This window comes from Emys orbicularis, chromosome 4 (assembly GCF_028017835.1).
Source record: "Emys orbicularis isolate rEmyOrb1 chromosome 4, rEmyOrb1.hap1, whole genome shotgun sequence".
Taxonomy (NCBI): Eukaryota; Metazoa; Chordata; order Testudines; family Emydidae; genus Emys; species Emys orbicularis.
This window is the reverse complement of record NC_088686.1, coordinates 32,900,884-32,923,151: the sequence shown is the minus strand read 5'-3', so window position 1 is coordinate 32,923,151 and position 22,268 is coordinate 32,900,884. Positions and strand designations below refer to the sequence as shown.

Below are 22,268 nucleotides of genomic sequence, written 5' to 3'. Positions count from 1 at the left end.
GGTCTCTTTATAATAAAACTTATTAGCAGTGTGAACGAATCCAATATGCTTTCTGTATTTACTTTTATTTTCATGCTTCCTTTAATGTATTTTGTGGCTTTGTAATTAACGTGAATAAATCCTATATTAATGAAACAGAGGAAATTATAAGGGAGGTTCAGTCTTCATGTATTTTTCAAAAGAATAATAGCACAGTGTGTTAATTAAAGACCGGTACTGTACTTTGTTTCCTTAATTGGGACACACTAAAAAGTGTTTGAGCAGCAGCATTATCAGATAAAGAGTTCTTCTGATTAACATTCAAGATAAATCAGTGAGTTTCCATCTCTGCAGTGTAACCTTGGAAAGGTATTCAAAGTTTGAAGTTGCCTGATAACAGTGAATACTAAAGATGTGAGGTGGTGGCCATGGGGAGACAAATCTGTGACAACTGCAAATAGAAAGAAGGGAGAGAAACTGAAAAAGAGATACCAACATATAGGGCAGCTATTTATTTAGACTGAACACTGTAACTCACTCATGGTTCTACCACTTGTGAGTAAAGCTGTCTTTCCTGAACTCATGGCAATTAAAACAACAAATTCCATACTCTCAAGAGCTGTGTCTGTCTATATTACAGTCATTATAAGGCTGAGTTAGTTATCAACGCTTTCACATATTTTTGCTGTGCTGTGTTTCTATGATTTAACATAAGAAAAGCCATACTGAGTCAGACCAATGGTCCATCTAGGCCAACATCCTGTCTTCTGACAGTGGCCAATGCCAGGTGCTTCAGAGGAAATGAAAAGAATTGGCAAATCACCAACTGATCCATCTCCTGTCATCCACTCCCAGCTTCTGGCAACCAGAGGAAAAACTGTACATTTTTATATCATATGAATGCACAAGTTAATGTAATTAAGATAGCAATTTTACTTCCACTAGGGTAAGATAGATAATGCAACACTACTGTACAATGGCTGTTAAAAAGCAGTTTTCAAAACTGCCGCAGTGGTAGCCTCCTCATCAGAAGAAAATGATTCCCCACATGGTGATCTTTGCATTTATTTAGAGAATGTGTGCCATACATTAAGTTTAAAATAGGTTTTACAGCAGTCTATTGTTACAGATGGATAATAACCCTTTCAAGGTATCTTGAAAACACCTGCCACTCTTTGGCCTTTCACCATGGTTCTCTGACCAAACCTGTTTTCTGACGGTCAATCTACAGGAAATGCTCCTTTCTCAAGATGCAGAACTAAATCTATTTGTTACTACATTGCTACCTCGATTTAATGCGACACGATATAACATGAATTCGGATATAATGCGGTAAAGCAGCACTCCTGGGGGGCGGGGCTGCGCACTCCGGTGGATCAAAGCAAGTTCAATATAACGCGGTTTCACCTATAACGCGGTAAGATTTTTTGGCTCCCGAGGACAGCGTTATATCGAGGTAGAGGTGTATATGTCACAGTTGGAAAGGGAACTTGGATGCTTGAGAAAAATAATGTACATCACCCTGAAACATTACCCAAAATACCAGCCTTATGTGGTGAGTTAAGTAACCTTTATAAAAGAGATGAATTGGAAAGGGCTCAGAGGAGAGCAATACTTTGCAAGAGCTCTGCTCTCTCTTCTCTCTCCTTCAGCTATGTTGTAAGGGTGCTCTCTCACTTCCACACAACTGGGGTGGCTCTGTCTTTTCCCTCTCTCTTCCTGCTGGGGGCTTTGGCCTTCCTAGTTGTCTCTTCTCTCTTTCCCCAATTCTGCTCTTTCTAGTAACTGTAGTCAGGAGGCAGGGAAATGGCAGACATGGAGATCTGATCACCAGGGTATCTGCAGGAGGGGAACAGGAGGATATGGGCCATACAGGAATGAACTCCTCTTGGCCATTGAGGAGAGAGTGGCCAGGCCAGCATCACTTGCTTCCTCACTACTCCCCACTAATGGGAATGAGCAAAGGGTTCCCCACAGCAGGGAGGACATGGTTCGCATCCACACATTGCGGACAAGTCACTGGTTCTCATTAGGCATTGAGGACTGAAAGAGGAGTAATGGGTTTAAACTACAACATTGAAAATTAAGGATGAATACGCAGAAAAATAAACTATAAGTTGAACAATAAAACAAGTTGCAAGGGGAGGCTGTGAAAATTATCAGCACTGGAAATATTCAAAGCTAACAGACACTCACCTGCTTAGCATGGCTTATGAATATTTAAACAAGTGATGCTGGGGAAGTGACTAGACTATCCCTACAGGCACATTCCAATTCTAAATCTTTGTGTGATTCTCTGGAGGAAAAGTAACCTCTTCTCTTTTTGAACTGTCAGAATTAATAGGAATTCTAAGGCACTTCAACCAAATAAAGTAACATACTAATCACTAGCACATCTTTTGCTCTTGTTCTTTTGTTTTTCTGAAATAATTAATACTTGGCAGCGTTGCTATCTAATTACTTCTGCACAATAAAATGGTCAATGCAAGACAAGGCTAGTTAAGTATACAAAGAAATACAGCAATACTAAAAATAAACATGATTACTTCTTAATGGCAAAGAACTCCAACAATTTGAAAAAGTTATGCTAAACACCTACCAACGAACAAGTTTGTGATGTTAGCTAAATGACATGATGTCTTAGAGACCTTTGATATATGGTTACTTTTTACTGTATAACCAACTGTTACTAGAGGTATCGTTAATATAGACTACAGTGTATGAATGACAAATATTTAAGCTAGTATACTGATCTTGGAAATAGAGAAAAACCAATGCTGCATAACCGTAATTTCTAGAGTATACTATATATTCACTTAACCCTTTTCAATATTTGTATCTAGAAACATACAGAAAAAATGGCTACTAACCTTTCTGTAACTGTTGATCGAGATGTGTTGCTCATGTCCATTCCCATGTAGGTGGGCGTGTGCCATGTGCACAGTCGCCAGAAGGTTTTCGCTCAGTGGTATCCGCTGGGTCGGCTCCAGCCCTCATGGCGCTGTATATAGGGGCCTGCCACCCCTCAGTTCCTTCTTGCTGGCAACTCCAACAGAGCAGTAGGAGGACGGGTTTGGGAATGGACATGAGCAATACATCTCGAAGAACAACAGTTACGGAAAAGTTAGCAACCGTTTTTTTTTCTTCAAGTGCTTGATCATGTCCATTCCCATGTAGGTGACACCCAAGCAGATGGAGGAGGTGGGTTTGGAGTTCAACAACAAGCGGACTGTAACACTGCCCTGCTGAATCCAGCATCGTCTCTAGCTTGCTGTGTGATGGTGTAGTGCAGCGGTGGCCAACCTGTGGCTCTGGAGCCACATGCGGCTCTTCAGAAGTTAATATGCGGCTCCTTGTATAGGCGCCGACTCCGGAGCTGGAGCTACAGGCGCCAACTTTCCAATGTGCCAGGGGGTGCTCACTGCTCAACCTCTGGCTCCGCCACAGGCCCTGCCCCCACTCCACCCCTTCCCGCCCCCCCTTCCCTTAGCCTGCCGTACCCTGGCTCCTCCCCCCCCCCCGAGCCTCCTGCCTGCCATGAAACAGCTGACCAGGAGGTGCAGGGCGGGAGGCAGGGGCTGCTGGTGGGCGGGAGATGCTGGGAGCAGGGGGAGGGCGGGGAGCTGATGGGGGCTGCTGACGTACCACTGTGACTCTTTGGCAATGTACACTGGTAAATTCTGGCTCCTTCTCAGGCTCAGGCTTCACCTGGACCCACAGGTTCTGTGCCATCCATCTCAACAATTCTTGGTGCGCCCTGTGGTCATCCTGTATGGGTGCCACCAAGATACCTATAACTGCCTCATCTGGAGAGGAGGAAGAGGATCCCAGAACCAGCACCTTGCTCTTGGCCGTCCGCTCCTGGCAGGTCCTGTGGTGCTGGTCCCTGATGTACGGTACCAGGCTCAGTATTTTGGTCCTGCCCCTGCACCACTAGAGGAGGAGGCAGCAGCGGGGCTCTAGTTTCCAATGCCACCGAGTAAGACGTCCTTGACTGGGGTCCTTGGGACTGATGGAAAGCACTCCACAGAGTCCCAAAGGGCTATTTACAGGCATCTGCCACTGTGCTGGCCAGCCCGCAGGAGGCAACCCCTGGCTCATGTCCTCCATACAGGACCGACAGTCTGAGTGGTGCCAACTCCTGTGAGAGGTATAGGACTCCGGCTCCGAGGATTCACTCCCCAGAGGACCATGGGCGTGTGGTGCTGGCAAGTGGTGCTGGGATGGAGGCAACCAATGCTGCTGCATCATTGCTGGCTTTCCTTTCAACGGCACCTGGGGCCTTGGTACCGTAGCTGGCTTTGCCTCTGGTGCTGGCTCACATCTAATTGGCAACAGTGGCACTGGGAGGGACATCAGATCCTGTGCCACCTGGAATATGTCTGGTGTAGATGGGAGCGCCAGTCACACACTCCAATGGCTCTCCCTTGGGGGAAGAGTCCAACGGCATTGGACTCGATGGCTCCCTCCCTGGGGCCAGAGTCAACGGTGCCGCAGCAGCAGCCATTGAGCCTTGTGCGGTTCTCACTCTGCCAGAGTCATTCTTCCAAGTAAAACAGAGCCATCTACAGACAATTGTCCTGGTTAATGTGAGCCATCAAGATTCCAAACCACCATTAATGGCCCACACTTTGCATAATTACAATAGGCCCTCAGAGTTATATTTCATATTTCTAGTTTCAGATACAAGAATGATACATTCATACAAATAGGATGAACACACTCAGTAGATTATAAGCTTTGTAATGATACCTTACAAGAGACCTTTTGCATGAAGCATATTCCAGTTACATTATATTCACACTCATTAGCATATTTTCATAAAATCATATAGAGTGCAACGTCACACTCTGGTCCCTTTCTTTTTGGTTCTGCGGCCTGAAACCTCTACAAATCCTGCAACGATCACGCAGTTGGGATTCGTCCAAACACTTGAGGCAAGCTGAGTGAGGATCACTGATAGGCACAGGCTTGTGGCAAGCCTTGAATGGCTTAAACCCCAGAGACCGAGGCATTCCCTGGTGCTGGGCAGGAGAGAACCCTGATAAGTGGGGTCCTACTCTATACTAGCAACTAGTAACTTCTGCAAACACTTACTAACATTTTTAGAACTATTTACAGGAAAATATACAAGTCCACCGGGGAGAGTACTTGCAGAGCAAGAACGAGCAGTTCCAGCGACCGTCACAGGTGGAAAGAAGGAATTGAGGGGGTGGCAGGCCCCTATATACAACACCATGAGGGTGTGACTCCAGGGGGCACCGGAGCCGACGGATACCACTGAGGGAAAAGCCTTCTGGCAACTGTGCACGCAGTGCACGCACATCTACATGGGAATGGACATGAGCAACCGCCCAAAGAACTTTTCAAACTGAATATTTTTAAAAGAATGATTAGAACACTGTTGTTTTCACATAAACCATTATGCTATGCACTATAACCTTCCACTGCCATCAGTGATACTCTCTGACTTAGAGTTTGGTGCGAAGCTTCAGGCCACTCTTGGGCACAAACTCCATTCCAGATCATTCACTAGTTAGGACAATGCTACCACACATCCCAACAGGCAAACCAAGAAATGGAGACACCAGAAGCCCACTATCACTTTTACACTGGATGGGTGTCACAAAAGCAAAACGATACTGGTTTACTTCAGTGACATTGTTGTCAAGTTAAGTTTTTATACAATGCTAATGTTTTTTCTTCCAGCTGCAGTTGTAATATCTGATATTCCTGTAAATGCCTGCTCCTCTCCAGGGGAAATATGCCATCTATGTTCCATGCTATTTAGCTTCTCAAGAAGCTTCAGACACCGTAACGCCTACAAAGGTGACAGTGGTACCACTCCATTAGTCTGCAAAGTTCTGATCCACCATGTAGCAATTCTACTATAAAACTGCTGCCCTATCTTACGTATGAATCAAGTGTTTCTATTTAAGTGTTTCCATTCCTCTGCTTGCCTCAATACCAGGATCCAAATCTTCCCCTTTTAAAAAAAACAAAACTTCAGTAATTTAAGTATAAAAAGTTCATAACAACCAACTAGCCAGCACCCGCAAGCACTTCACACTGTCAGCCCAGAGGCCTAGTTCACGTTTTGGGCCCAATCTATTGCTTGCTTTGCCACAGGACTTCATCTACCTCCATTCAAACTTTTTGAAAGGAGCATAAACAAATGTGCAACTTTTTTACTTTATTGAAATACTAAATACCATGTTTACAGCACTACTTTGAACAGGTGCCTTTCAGATCTAGCCCACAATGATTATGGCGTGTCGGCAGTAGCTTTAATAAATACTGTCCTGCCTCCCTTTGTAACAGAAGCATTTGCATATATTAGAAGTATCTGAATTTTTGCACATGGAAAACAGCAGAAACCTATGCACCCCCCTTTTTAAAAAAAAGCAATCTTCCCTTTTTTTAACCTACACATCCAACGAATATATTTTGGAAGATCAACTTTAATTATTGTGCCCCTTTATGCAGAGTGATAGAAGCAACACACATTAAAACTATATTTCTATGGTTAAGTTCAGCAAACTATGATATGCATTATTTTTATTATTAGGACCCCAAGACTATTAAACATTCTTATGATGATTGACGTTTAGTTAAAAAGTTCCACAGAAACAAAGCAACCCTTAATTCTCAAGGACAAATTTGCCAAATGAGAAATTTTAGAAATCCATGACTTAATACAGTCTAAACTGTAGTTAGAAAATGCAACAACCCTGTGACAAGGTTATTAAATTAAAAACTAAATGCCATCCTTATTGACCACTGTTTAATGTATAAAACATATAATGCTCTTTCTTGAAATGCAACAAAATGCCACACTTTGAATAAGTGTTCTTAAAAGCTCCAATTTCAGTTGACAAATGATAATAGAGTCTGACCTGCTGAATGAAATGAATACAGATTCCTGGCTGTTAGGTTTCTAGGTTAGTGAATAGGAAAAAAAAGTTGTTTTTGTTTTCCAGTACCTGCATGAAGCCAGATTTGAGCCAGAGTCATCCAAGGATGCAGAGGACCTTGCTTAGGAGTACTGCTCTGCAAAGATGAAGCAACCTCAGACAGTGCCTGCTCCACTCTGGAGGCTGCTATTGACGTTGCATGGACTGAACCTGTAGAAGTAATAAAAAAAATACATCAGTGTGGAGAGATGGGAGGGGAAGGAAGGAAGACAAAAATGTTCACAAAGGCTGGGTTAAATACTACATCTTAACCCTTTCCATAACACAGGCTTCATCAAAAAAGCTAACTTGGGTCTTAACTTCTGGATGTTTGCTGTCAGTCTTTTTCTGATGTAAAATGCACAAATGTGAGTGAATCTACACTAAAATCATATTATGATTTTACTAGCAGCAATGTTTGATGCAATTTGAGTAGCCACTGTGAACACTGAAGATTTAACTGAGCATTTCATTTAGGAGTATAAATGATTCAAAGAAGGTTTGTGATGGCACTATATGCTGTAACCTTTATGCTGCTGCATGCACTTTGATGTTAGTAATTGCAATGTCTTTTCATAGAGTGCAATTAGATGACTATTTAAAGGCTAATAATAGATTGCAAAAAAGAAACACAGAACTAAAATATATAGGCTGAGCACAATGTGCCCCTGCATGGATACACGATTAAATTGCATGGGATGTAAACTTTAGCTAATCAACAATGTTGAAGAAAATGTTTAGCAGTCAAATAATTCCTTGAAGGAAGAATATCTTGAAATGCTGAATGGAATGCATTAGTCTCTCAAAATAAAGCTTTTCTGAGGGATAGGACAGTTACCTGTTCCGTAACTGACGTTCTTCGAGATGTGTTGCTCAGGTGTATTCCACAGTAGGTGTGCGTGCTCGCCACGTGCACCGGTGCCGGAAGTTTTTCCCTTAGCAGTACCCGTAGTGGGGGCGCCCCGCTGCGACCCCTGGAGTGGCGCCTCTATATCGCGCTATAAAGGGGGCTGTGCGCTCCCCCCACTCTCAGTTCCTTCTTGCCAGACAACTCCGACAGAGGGGAAGGAGGGCGGGATGTGGAATACACCTGAGCAATACATCTCGAAGAATGCCAGTTACCGAACAGGTAACTGTCCTTTCTTCTTCGAGTGATTGCTCCTGTGTATTCCACAGTAGGTGACTCCAAGCTATACCTGATGGAGGTGGGTAGGAGTTTAAGGGTTACCCGGACGGAGTACCACCCTACCAAACCCCGCTGCGTTTGGGAGACGATCGCATAGCGCGATGAAAAGGTGTGGACAGAGGACCATGTAGCAGCCCTACAGATGTCCTGAATAGGGACATGAGCCACGTAGGCAGCCGACGAGGCCTGAGCTCTCGTCGAATGAGCCTTCACTATAAGAGGCAGGGAACCCCCTGCCAGGTCGTAACATGTGCGTATGCACAAGGTGATCCAGCAGGAGATCCGCTGGGTAGAAACTGGCTGCCCCATCATGCGCTCGGCCGATGCAATGAAAAGCTGAGGGGATTTCCGGAATGGCCTGGTCCGGTCTAGGTAAAAAGCGAGCGCTCTATGCAGGTCTAGCTTGTGCAGGCATTGTTCCTCATTGGAGGAATGGGGCTTAGGACAGAGGACTGGGAGGAAAATGTCCTGATCAATGTGAAAAGTTGAGACTACCTTCGGCAGAAAAGCCGGGTGCGGACGGAGCTGGACCGTATCCCTATGGAAGACCGTATATGGGGGTTCAGAGGTCAGGGCCCTAAGCTCCGAGACCCGGCGGGCTGAGGTGATAGCCACCAGGAATGCCACTTTCCATGGTAAGTGGGACCAGGAACACGTGGACAAGGGCTCAAAGGGGGGGCCCGTGAGGCGGGAGAGCACTAGGTTCAGGTCTCAGAGCGCGACCGGGGGTCTGGCGTAAGGGAATGCCCGATCCAGCCCTTTTAAAAACCGGGATGTCATGTGGCGCCAGCCCTTGGATCCTAAGGGACAGGAGGTAATCGAAGATGAGCTGGAGATATGCGGAGGAGGGGGAGGAGCCCCTCTCCCTCGCCCACGTGGAGAACCGATACCATTTGGCCAGGTAGGTTCGTCGTGTGGATGGTTTCCTGCTCTCAAGCAGAACCTATCTAACGTCCTCAGAACACCTCCCCTCCTCCTTGTTTAACCATGGAGCAGCCACGCTGTCAAGTGAAGTGCGACCAGATTGGGGTGGAGGAGACATCCTCCCTCCTGGGAAAGGAGGTCCAGTCGAAGCGGGAGTCTGTGCGGGGGGGCCACTAGAAGTTGCAGGAGGGTCCCGTACCAATGACGACGGGCCCAATCCGGGGCTATCAGGATAATCCGCACTCTGTCTGCCTTCACCTTCTGTAGGACCTTGCCTATCAGGGGGAAGGGCGGGAAGGTGTAGAACAGGCGGCCCGACCATGGAATTAGGAACGCGTCCGATATCGCCCCTTCGCCCTCTCCTGCCCTGGAGCAGAACCGAGGGCAGAGGCGATTCTGGATGGTGGCGAAAAGATCTACCTGGGGAGTGCCCCACTCCAGGAAGAGCCTCTTGGCCACCTCCCTGTGTAGAGACCACTCATGCTGTTGGGAGAAAACCCTGCTTAAGCGATCTGCGAGCGTATTGCGCTTGCCGGGCAGGTGAAAAGCCCTCAAAAGGATATTGTGGGCTATACAGAACTCCCACAGGCGCTGGGCTTCCTGGCACAAGGCCACAGAACGCGTGCCCCCTTGTCTGTTGATATAATACATCGCGGTCGTATTGTCCGTGAGGACTATGACCACCTTTCCCCCTAGGTGTCGGCTGAAAGCCACGCACGCCAGGTGTACCACCCTGAGCGCCTTGACATTTATGTGCAGGGACAATTCCGGGGGCGACCATCTGCCCTGGGTTTTGAAGCTCCCCACATGGGCTCCCCAGCCCAGGTCCGAGGCGTCCGACACCAGATCTAGTGAGGGAGGGGTCTCCCTGAAGGGGATACCATGAAGCATGTTGCTCAGGGGGGACCACCATTGCAGGTTGGCCACTACATTGGGTGGCAACGTGACAACCTTGTCCGGGCCGTCCCTGGCCTGGGAGTACTGGGAGGCCAGCCAGAGTTGGAGGGGCCTCATCCTGAGCCTGGCGTGTCGCACCACAGAGGTGCATGCTGCCATATGGCCTAGGATTTGAAGGCACACCCATGCTGTCATCACAGGGAAGGCCGTGACCGAGGCGATGAGACCTTTGAGTGTTTCGAACCTGTCCCGGGGGAGGGAGGCCATGGCCTCCACCAAGTCTAACGGCGCCCCTATAAAGTGTATGCGCTGAACCGGGACTAACGTGGACTTGTCCTCGTTTACTACTAGGCCTAGACTCGTGCAGGTATCAAGCAGGAATTTCATCTGCGCCTGCACCTGGGACCGAGACCTGCCCTTGAGCAGCCAATCGTCCAGGTAGGGGAAGATCTGCAATCCGTTCCTCCTGAGGTGGGCTGCCACTACCGCCATGCATTTGGTAAAAACCCTGGGAGCCGTGGAAAGGCCAAAGGGAAGGACCGTAAACTAATAGTGGTCTCTCCCTACCAGGAAGCAGAGGAAGCGCCTGTGGCCCTCGAAAATATGGATATGGAAGTACGCATCCTGGAGGTCCAAGGCTGCGAACCAATCCCCCGGGTCTAGGGACGGAACAATAGAGGCCAGGGACACCATACGGAATTTGCAGCGGACCAGAAACTGGTTGAGATTCGGCAGGTTGAGGATGGGCCTGAGCCCGCCTTTCGCCTTCGGGATCAGGAAATACTGGGAGTAAAACCCCTTGCCCTGGAATTCGTGAGGTACCCTCTCCACCGTGCCCAGGGTGAGGAGGCGCGTCACTTCCTGATTTAGAAGGAGGGCATGCTCTGGGTCTCCGGGGACATTGCGGGATGGAGGATGGTGGGGTGGGGGTGAATCGAACTGCAGCATGTACCCCTGGGAGATGGTACTGAGGACCCACCGATTCGACGTTATACGGGACCATTGCACTCGGAAGGCAGATAAACGGTTGCCAAAAAATGACTTTATTAACTGGGGGGTTTCCCTGGCAACAGGACCGGTGGCCCCCTGCAAAGAGTCAAAAATGCCTCTTCCCCTGCCTCTTGCCCTTCGAAGGGCCGGGGCGTGGGGCCGAACGGGACTGGTGCTGTGACCTGCGCCTGTGGTCCCTAGCCCTCTTAGGCGGGGACTCATATCTGCCCCTTACAGGGGGAGCTGAGGGCTGCGGCCTGGGTTTGTCCTTGGCTGGCGGGACATACAGGCCGAGAGTCTGCAGGGTGGTGCGGGAGTCCTTCATCCCGTGCAGATGAGTGTCTGTTAGGTCTGCAAACAGGGCCTTTCCGTCAAAGGGCAGGTCCTGCATGAGGGACTGGGATTCCACGGACAGCCCCGACAGCGAGAGCCACGACGCCCGTCGCATGGAGATAGCCGAGGCCATCGAACGAGCCGCTGTGTCGGCCCTGTCCGACGCCGCTTGGAGCGCCGCTTTCGCCGCTGCCGCACCTTCGTCGACTAGAGCCTTGAATTCCTTCCTGTCCTTTTCTTGGAGGGAAAGCTCGAATTTCAGCAGAGACCCCCACAAGTTAAAATCATACCTGCTCAGGAGTGCTTGATGGTTTGCCACCCTGAGCTGGAAACTCGCAGAAGAATAAACTTTTTTCCCAAAAAGCGTCTAGTCTCCTGGCGTCTTTATCCTTGGGGGTGGGTGCGGGCTGGCCGTGTCTTTCTCGGTGGTTGACGGACTCCACAACCAGTGAGTTCGGGGCAGGATGAGTGTACAAGTACTCATGTCCCTTCGTTGGCACGAAGTACTTCTGCTCTGCTTTCTTAGAAATGGGCGGCAGAGCGGCAGAGGTTTGCCAGAGCCCGACAGAAATATTGGCTACCCCTTGGTGGAGCGGTAGGGCCACACGGCCCGGTGCCGAGGAGGACAGGACATTAAACAAAGTGTCCGATGGCTCCTCCATCTCCTCAGCCTGGAGCTGGAGATTTGTGGCTACGCGTCGGAGAAGCTCCTGATGAGCCTTAAAATCCTCCTGAGAAGGAGGGGGCGGTGCCGCTATGGACTTGTCCGGTGCCGACGAGATGACCGGTACCACCCCTAGGGCATCGGGCGGTACCGTCGGGTTGCACTCCACGTCTCGGTCTGGGCGCGGTGCCAGTGGTTTGGTACCCGAGGACTGCTCTCGGTGCTGAGACGGGGATGCCCAGTGGACCTGGGACGCCCCAGCCACTGAACGGGGCCTCGCTGGTGCGGGCGCTTGGGGCCACAGTGCTCACTGGCACCACTGTCCTTGCCAGGGCACCCCTTGCCACTGAGCCGTCTGAGGTCCTAGTAGAGCTGCTTGCTCTTGAGGGACGATGCGGCCCGGGAAGGGATGGTTGGGGCCTGAGGCCGAAGTTACCGAGGAGCGCACGGTGCCGTACGAGTGGCTGGACTGGTCCCGGCCATGTTGGCTCCGACCGCGGGATTTGGACCTCGACGACGAGGAGATGTACACATCGGGAGGAACTATGTCTGGAATTCCTTCGGCAACCGTGGCTACGACGCCTCGGTGCCGGTCGGGATGCACTCCGAGTATGGCGCGCGCCGTGGTATGAGCGGTGGTGCCGATGGCATAGAGACCTGCTATCACTCCAAGTGGAAGAGGAGCATCGACGCTTTCTGTCCCGGTGCCTGCGACCCCTCTGGGCAGAGGAAGACTCCGGAGACTCGCTCTCAGGTGACCCAGTCAATGGAGTGGAGATCTGTCGTGGGCTATGGGAAGGCCCCGCAGATCGATCCGGGACCTCAACCTCCGACATGGCAGGGGAGGGTTGGTGAGCACCCAGCGGCGGCTTCCCTCAGGACCGGGGGCCCAACTCGGGCGGCACGCCCGGCACCGGCAGGACGAGGATATCATGCGCTGCCTGAGCTGCCTCCGGCGTCGACGGCATCCTCACCGCCGGAGAGGCACGCGCGGACGGGGCCGGACTACTGCGCTCAACTCGAGTCGGAGGTCTGGGCTCCGAGGGGGATTGTGGGCTACCCAACTCGGGTCCAGCCTCACCCCTGTCCTTGTCTCGGCGCCGCTGGATCTTGCCTTGTTTCTTAGTGGGGGAGTGGTGCCGACTGGTGGATGGGGCTTCGCTCCGCACCGAGGATGCGGTGCCCGGCGCCGGGTCGGGTCGGCGCGCTGGTGCCGGGGCCAATGCCGACTCCATAAGCAGGGCCCGGAGTCGGATATCTCGTTCGCGCTTAGTCCAGGGCTTGAACGACTTACAGATTTTGCAACGCTCACTTATGTGAGCCTCGCCCAGACAGCGAAGACACAGAGTGTGGATCGCTTCTGGGCATGGAATTGCGACAGGAGTCGCACGACTTGAAGCCTGGGGTTCAGGGCATGCCCCGAGCCAGGCCACTAACTATAGAAAACTATTTACGGTCGAAGATCGTACTACTAAGGATAGACGCTACAGCAAATGCTAGAGCACAAAGTTCCGACTACCTTCACTGGCGGCAAGAAGGAACTGAGGGTGGGGGGAGCGCGTGGCCCCCTTTATAGTGCGATATAAAGGCGCCACTCCAGGGGTCGCAGCGGGGCTCCCCCACTACGGGTACTGCTAAGGGAAAAACTTCCGACACCAGTGCACGTGGCGAGCACGCACACCTACTGTGGAATACACCTGAGCAATCACTCGAAGAAGAAATTAAAATTCAGTCTGAAATAGTATCTCTTTTCCAGTAAATGAAAAATGAAATAGGTTTTCTACCAATTCAGTATGTATGCTACCTTCATGATAAAATAAACGTATGTATTAAATATTTAACTGTCAGCAGAGAATCTTTAGCACTGATGTTTTTCTATCCAGACCATAAACATTTTAAGTTATAGTTCTCACTGTGATTTTAAATACTTACAAATCCACTGTAAATTTGTTCTGTAATTTCAAATTGTATTTGAGGCTCACTGGGCTTGATTAAATAAGAAGAAGTTTTTCACTGCTTACAGAGATAGGAAAACAGGAAGAAAACAGGAACACAGGAAATGCCAGACTGGATCAGACCAAAGGTTCATCTAGTCCAGTATCCTGCCTCTCATAATTACCAGCAGCAGATGCTTTATGGGAAGATGTTAAACTGACTACCACAGAAGTCAAAGACGTAAGCTTGGGTTGGTGATTGCTTGCCTAAACGGCGAACAATAAACGTGAGCTGGTCACGTGACTGTTGACATTACAGGCCTTCACAAGAGAAGACACACAATATGATGGCTTTCAGTAAACTGCTGCAGTTTGATGTAATAACATCAGAGTATACTTAAAGTGGAGGAGGTGGTGAATGCAGATACATATTGCATAATTTATCCCAATGCTTCTTTTGTCTACCGTCCCCTCCCCCAGACTACGATGGTGCCAGCTTCCCAATCAATTTGGGAAATGCTGATGTGTGTATTTTATTATTTTGCACGGAGAGAGAAATTTGTCACTATGTTTGAACAGTTCTGTCAAGGCTATAAAAGAAGTCATACCGTTCATTTCAGGATCCGGTCCACCATTTCCCTCCTTAGTTTTTAAAGATGACAAGCTCCACAATCAACAGCAGAGACTCATGCTCTCTCCCAGCAGCAAGGGGCTCAGAGAATTTCTTAGTTAAAAAGCCTAAAGGATGTCTGATGCGATCGGTGCAGTGGCTCACAACAGAGTAGAAGCCTTTGCTACTCCCACTGCTGACATGGTCTGTTGTAAATGGTTAAGAAAGAGAATCCACCCCAGGTCTCTTAAAGAACTGGTGAGGAAGGGATGCAGCTCCTTGATATGAAGAAAAGCTGAGGAAAGGAGAAAGTTGCAGACCATCATCCAACCCCTCACCTGTAATAATACAAAGCTTCAGCGGGGAGGAGGAGTTCCCTAGCAGGAGGCTGGTTGTATAGTGGGAACCATGTAATCTTAACAGGAGTAAAAATTTCCCAGTATGCAAACAAATGTTTTGGTACCTTCTAAATAGGCCAAAATTTATTCCACTTAGCAAATATATTATTCAGATTGCACACCCCTAGTATCTAGGTCTAAACTCATAAAAACAATGGAATGTAAACAGTTTACTACAGTAATTCTATAAGTGGATAAATCCACATACAGTGTAACAGTAACCTGGTGGTAAAACTTATTTGAGCAGAAGATAGTTCTATAGGATAATAAGCAACTATACCAAAGTTATAACAGCTTATTTAAGAACATAAGAATGGCCATGATGGGTCAGACCAGTGATCCATCTAGCCCAGTATCCTCTCTTCCAACAGAAGCCAATGCCAGCCAGATGCTTCAAAGGGAATGAAAAGAACAGGGTAATTTACTGAGTGATCCATCCCTGTTGTCCAGTCCCAGCTTCTAGTAGTCAGACATTTAGGACACCCAGAGCATTTAGGAAACCCTGACCATCTTGACTAACAGCCATCGATGGACCTATCCTCCACAAACTTATCTAATTATTTTTTGAATCCAGTTATACCCTAAGCTGTTCTATACCCCTAATCTTTCTGTTGCATTTATCTGTATCTTTTCCAATTCTAATTTTGAGATGGGGCGACCAGAACTGCACACAGTTTTCAAGGTGTGCAAGTACCAGGGATTTATATAGTGACATTATGATATTTTCTGTCTTATTATCTATCCCTTTGTTAATGGTGTCTACAATTTTGTTAGTTTTTTTGACTGCCGCTGCACTGCATGCACTGACTGCATGTTTTCAGAAAACTATCCATGATGACTTCAAGAGCTCTTTTTTGAGTGGTAATAGGCTTATTCAGAACCCATCAATTTGTACAGATATTTGGGATTATGTTTTCCAGTGTGCATTACTTTGCACTTAACAACATTGAATTTAATTTGCCATTTTGTTGCCCAGTCACCCAGTTTTGAGAGATCTCTTTGTAACTCTTCACAGTTAGCTTTGGACTTAACTATACTGAGTAATTTAGTATCATCCACAAACTTTGCCACCTTACTGGTCACACACTTTTCCAGTTCATTTATGAATATGTTCAACAGCAGAAGTACCACTACAGTTCCTTGGGGGATCCAGCTATTTACCTCTTTTCATTGTGAAAACTAACCTTTGTTTCCTATCTTTTAACCAGTTACCGATCCATGAGAGGACCTTCCCTCTTATCCCATGACTGATTACTTTGCTTAAGAGCCTTTGGTGAGGGACCTTGTCAAAGGCTTTTTGAAAGACCACATACACTATATCAATTGGATCACCCTTGTCCACATGCTTGTTGACACCCTCAGAAAATTCTAAAGCATTATTGAGGCATGATTTCCCTTTACAAAAGCCATGTTGACTTTTCCCCAAGATATCATGTTCATCTATGTGTCTGATAATTCTGTTCTTTACTACAGATTCAATCTATTTGACTGGTACTGAAGTTAGGTGTATTGGTCTGTAATTGCCAGGATCACCTATGGAGTCTTTTTTAAAAATCGGCGTTACATTAGCTATCTTCCAGTCATTTGGTACAAAGGCTAATTTAAGTGATAGGTTACATATCAACTACAATTTCATATTTGAGTTCCTTCAGAACTCTTGGGTGAATACTATCTGGTCCTGGTGAATTGCTGTTTAATTGATTAGTATGTTCCAAAACCCTCCTGAGACTTGTGAAATATAAATCATAACTAGCCACCTGACAACTGATTCCTGCCTCAAACTTGTTATTTGAAGCTGCAGAGTGCCCTCTTAACTTTTTCATTTTTCAGATCTTTTAATGAAAGGATCAATTCACACAATTTTTGCAGTTCTATGTAAATATGTATAAGTTTATAATACTTATCACTTAAAATTTTATTTCTTAGTAGTATTCTCTAAATAAAATATGCAAATGTTACAAATGCATGCTTCCTTATCCCATTAAATAAATAGAAAACGTTTATCTCCTAATTTTCACTACATTAATACATCTGGCTCACAAGAATTTTTAAATTAATCATGGACTAAACGTTTACAATCAAATGATGGACATAGAATTTCACAAACTCAGATTATTTTAGAAATGGTGATGGCAATTCTAATCTATTAAAATTAATAACCTTTCAAATGAATCAACTTCAAAACTCCCTTACTATCCTCTGCTAATAAAACCCTGTGACCAAACTTTCCAAAATAGTCCGCATTGTCTTCAACAGTGGTTTCTTTGAATGTGAAAGTTTATAGAAGGAGACTCAATGGGATTTGTGTGCCTAACTCCCATAGGTCCCTTTAAAAATCACAGCTTTTGTTCTTTCACTCCTCTTCGCTTCAACCTGTTTCAAAGGCTGAGGAGTTTAGGTAATCTCAATGTAGTGCAGGAGAGTTGAAAGTTAATTGCTATAGAAAAGTAAAGAAAAATAAGTCACAAGTATATAGTCTGGGTTGGGCACCATTTATGCAAAATAACAGAACAGAACTACACCATTTTTGCTTTTTTCCCATGGCCTCCTAATCTGAACATCTGTGTCTTAGTTGACTCCAAGTAGTTTCTCACAGGCCTTCTCCAAAGGATGGGATAGCCTCTAATGCAGCCTCTGGCAGTCCCTGTATTTTGTGGGTCTCTAGTCAACACTACCACTGGAGCTTCATCATACCTGGGCTATGCCTTTTTATAGTCACGTAGTCTTTTCAGTCATCAAATCAAGCATCCTGACCATGTGTCACTCTCATCCCTGGAAATCTAATCCCACAATATTTCATGCTTCTCTGGTATCACCACAATCAATTAGCATTTCGCTCATTCATGGCTCTTGCAGAGGAAATGCATGGTACACAGTTTCTCTTAACAGTTGTTCTGTGGACAACTGGGAGCGGTTCTCTTAAAAGCAGAGTTTTGAGTGCCCAAAGTTCACTCTGCCTTTCTTCTAGTTTCTTCAGAAGTTTTCTTATTTAAAATGCAGATTTCTTGCTCTACATCTCACACTTACTATGGTGCTAAATGCCTACATTCTGGCTTCCCGTTCCACTCTACCGCACACTCACTCTGCTCTTTCCCCAGCAACACACAGATCTCTCCTAGTTTTGTTTGAATGGTTATAGACCCTCAGCCAATCACATTTCTTTGCAAGTTGCTTAGCTCTCTCCAGCAAGGTTTTGTTGCTGCATTTCACTCAATTTTTATCCCCCTTCCATCCCTAAAAGGTACTATGGCAGTTTTACTCTCATTGCTTCGACCAGGAATATATATATTCTGTATTCTTTAATCCCTACCCAGCCCATCAGAATTCACTGTAAAAGCCAACTTGTGTCCAGCTGAATATGCTGTAAAACACTCCATTATCTCTTCATCAGAAAACATAACCCATACAGAGAACTTGCTGGACAACTGCTAAATCAGGATTTAAGCTTGAACATTGCAAAGAACTGAAGAAGGTTTTTGTTCCCTTAAAAAGGAAACTGAAGGTTCTTTTGAACTCAAATGTCTGAAAAAGGCATGAGAGGTCTGGGAAAGAAAACTAGTCATAATACATCAGCATAATGGCTCTCTGCTATCACTTTTGGCTTTTTTGGTTTTACTTTTACTAGGGTTCATCTTTGATACTAAAATTGTCTCAATGGCGGGAAGTTTTTGAAAGTTCAAGAACTCACATATTTAGTTACCACCTGAATAACATCTGGAAATAGTAATTATCTCACACATGGTAAAATGATGTGTGAGATTTGCTGACTAACTTTTTATTTCATGGCACATTTTTGTTGAGAAATATTTTGCTTTACTTCCAAATTACCTTTCGCAATCGCTATTCAGGATTTATGAAGAGAGAATTTTTGTCACTAAACCAACATTTTATTAGTTTACGATCAGCCTTTGCTTGTTTGAATGTTTTAATCAATAAACTTTTAATTCAATAGGAGACTTCATCTGCCATAATGTGAACAAATTACCAAGGAAACCTTACATTGTGACCAGATGATTACTGAACCGTCAGCATTTTTACTGGCATTTGCTCTGAGAAGACCTTTCCACCTCAAAGACTTGCTTATTGCCCGATTTCAGCAAATACAGCAATGCCCTAAATTTACAGATTCTCTCTAAAATTGTGTGTTAGATTATCAAAAATTCCATCTTGTCCTGAAGCCTAGATGTTCATAAGCATCCCTATGTAAAAGAAAATTATGATAAAATCCATGGCTTTCCTAGTAATTTTCTTGGTAATTTCTAAATAAATTTCAACATTAAATACTTGATTTAATGAAAATCTGTCGTATATTCTTGTTCTTGCTGCAGAAGAGGAAAGTTGCTTTATAAATCAAATTTAATGGAACAATGTCTTATTCAAAGCAATAGAAATCTGAATTCAACAGAAACACTCAGGCAGGATGAAGAACACTTCCAATTTCACATGCACAAAAAGCAGGCATTAAAACATTTAAAAATACAAATGGTGTAACATGCACTGGATTGTGTGCTAATGCAAGCAAACACATTTTGTGTAAAAAGACAGTACCTTCTGCAGGGCTACATAAAGCAGATGTTTCAATTGACATTTACATTCTTCCTACTGAATATTCACAAGGCACCTGAGACACTTTTCCTCACATAGAAGTTGCAATGTTAATTATCAGTTTGGGCAGATAAAGCCCAAATCTGGGCAATAAGATTTAGCATACCCTCTCCTTTAGTTCCCTGAATAACGCTATCTGCACTGGGTGGGTGAAGTAATATCTTTTAATGGACCAACTTCTGTTGGTGAGAGAGACAAGCTTTCAAGCTTAGAGAGAGCTCTTCTTCAGATCTTCACAGGTCTATCTGCACTGAACAGACACCATACTTGCAGTGAAATATGTACAGCTCTTCCAAATTCTCCTTACTCCCTCCCCCCCCAGTTAAAAAAAGTATCTTCACTACTTGGGAGAAATCTATTTCAAAGTGAAAAGTGTAATGAAAACACATATGCCACAATTTTCTATAGGCGAAGCATAAAATAATCTTAAAATATATCTGATGGTAGCAATCTCAAGATTGCAAAAAATGTGTTTTGTATCTTGGATAATTTATTTGTCTAACTTTAAACGTATATTTACTGATCTATGCTCTTTATTTTATTCTCTTTATTGAGGTCTTTAGCTCTCCTCTGACAATCACTATTTCAGGCAGTGGAACACCTCTCAGAAAAGAAAGCAATGGCCCACTGTGAATTGCACTAGAAATCAAATTAACAGTAGTAACATTACATATTAGACCACTGTAATGCTTACTCACAGTGGTGGCTTAAGAACTTTAATAATAAAAATTACCAGTGACTGACCATTATTCTATATAAGACCTTCCTGAAATACCTTTATTTGCAGCCCTCCAGAAATTAATACTGCCTCTTTAATAATTAAATTCACGTGTTGGTTGAGTGCATTCAGATTTTGTAAGATTACAGCCCTCAGAGTGATTGAATGAGTAAACAGCATCAGCTGCACTTTACACACTGTATCAAACTTCCACTATTGATAAACAATATTTACATTTTGCTGTGGAGAAATACGTGATTTTTAAGTCATTTAGAAATTAAAAGTAGACCTGTAAAGTGAATACTACTTACAAACTGAAAAAAGGGAGTAAAAACCATGAAAGTAAGCATCTGGTGGGTTACCTTTGAACAACAGATCAAATCACAAATTAAAATCTTAATTAAAAAAAGGCAAAATATAAAAACTAAATACTCCAAGAAAACAAAAAGACTTCTGATAATCTTCAAACTGAAAATCAGGTTTATTGTTTTCAGCTTTCAATAAAGGTTTTGAAAAAGAGGGGTTGTTACAACTTCTGAAATCATTTTGGTTTTCACCAGTACAGTATGGTGAACTAAACATTTATGATGTGTGTTTTGTTTCTATTACAGGAAGATGTAGAGTTGAATAAAATAAGCAGCCCACGATCTTCAGCCCTGAAATTTATACCAAGAAGCTACAAGGATCTGGACTAAATTTTTATTCATATAGCGTAAAGGGGAAAAATACCCAAAGCTTTGAATCTCACCAATTATTTACACTTTAGATAAGAATCTGACATTCTGCTTTTATACCCTACACATCATCATGTAAACTTCCCTCACATCATCATGCAATCTAGAAAGCTCTTTTCCTTATTAATACTGTAGCTTTTATTGGAAATGGAAAACTCAGACTTTATACCACTTAGTCTGTGTTTGCACTTCTGCGTTTTCTCATTATATGTTAGGCATCCCGGTGGAACTCCTGGTAACTCATTGCTCCACAAAGAACAAACAAACAATCTAATGCTGCATGGGATGTACCATCTTATAGCAGTATGCCCTGTGGAAGCACAATGCAAAACCTACAACGCTTTCTTAGTTAATCAGGTATTAAAGTGCTACAAGATGGAACACAGCCTTCAACTTCTTAAGCCTTTGTATCTAAGTACCCTGAAGTTTAAAGAAACATTCATGCTTCCATAGATTTGAACATTTAAAATATCAAGGAGGGTGGTCACTGACCAATACCAAAACTGAACTTCAGAACACTGAATTATTGTGGTATAGCAGTGAAACCAAATAGTACTATACTTAAGGCTAACAATGAGGGTCAGGAATATTAACAGTAAGCAATCTAGTGGAAGGAGAACAAATATAAACTGAGAAAAATGTTTAGAAAGCTACTTTAAACAAGAGGTTACAACACCAACACCAGATTTATTTTGGTAGCACCACCAGATTTATTTTGATATATTTTGTAGAGTTTTTAAGTGAGAGGAGAATCAGGCCTACAATGGGTTTACATTAGCAGAACGCAATTGATTATAGTTCAGTAAGACAGATCAATAGGCCTTTGCAATATGCAAAATAAACAAAATAAATACAAATTATTTGATGCATTTGCCTCCTTGGTGCAAGATTTCAGGAAAAGATAGTTGTTATAAATTATAGTTATTATAGTTGTTAATGAAAGATCCAACAACGCAAAATAAATTATTACAACTTATGGATGAGAAAGACAAACCTCGTAGATGGTTATATTCCTATGAGACAAAGGGTACCAGTAACTGAACTGACTATTCCAGGTTCAACACCAGATATGCTTTATTGCAATGCATATAACAGGTACTCTAAAACAATATTGATTGATAATCCCTTTCTCCTCCCATCTATTACATTGTGCCACATCCAGGAGTTTGAGATACTAATCTATTCAAAACTGTAGCGCTTTCGGTACTCCAATATTACCTATTAAAATCTCCTCATGCACTACTAATGTTTGTATTTTTAATATTTCCCCCCCACTAGTTAACTAAGAGCATCTGACCAGGCAGGCTCCAGTTGAAGCTAATGTTTTGAAGTTTAAAATAGTT

General features: G+C 44.7%; 1 protein-coding gene across 2 annotated transcripts in view; it reads right to left on the bottom strand.

Annotated features, from left to right (window-relative positions):
• TTC7B (tetratricopeptide repeat domain 7B) overlaps positions 1 to 22,268 on the bottom strand; it is a 324,581-nt gene that overhangs the window by 80,897 nt on the left and 221,416 nt on the right. The window contains exons 18-19 of one of the 2 annotated variants that reach the window (XM_065403071.1): positions 20,503 to 20,553; positions 6,963 to 7,103 (exon numbers count right to left, since the gene is read on the bottom strand). In XM_065403071.1, coding sequence (XP_065259143.1) covers positions 6,963 to 7,103; positions 20,503 to 20,553 — 192 coding nt within the window. The remainder of the gene's footprint in view (positions 1 to 6,962; positions 7,104 to 20,502; positions 20,554 to 22,268) is intronic. The other variant, XM_065403072.1, reaches the window with a different exon arrangement.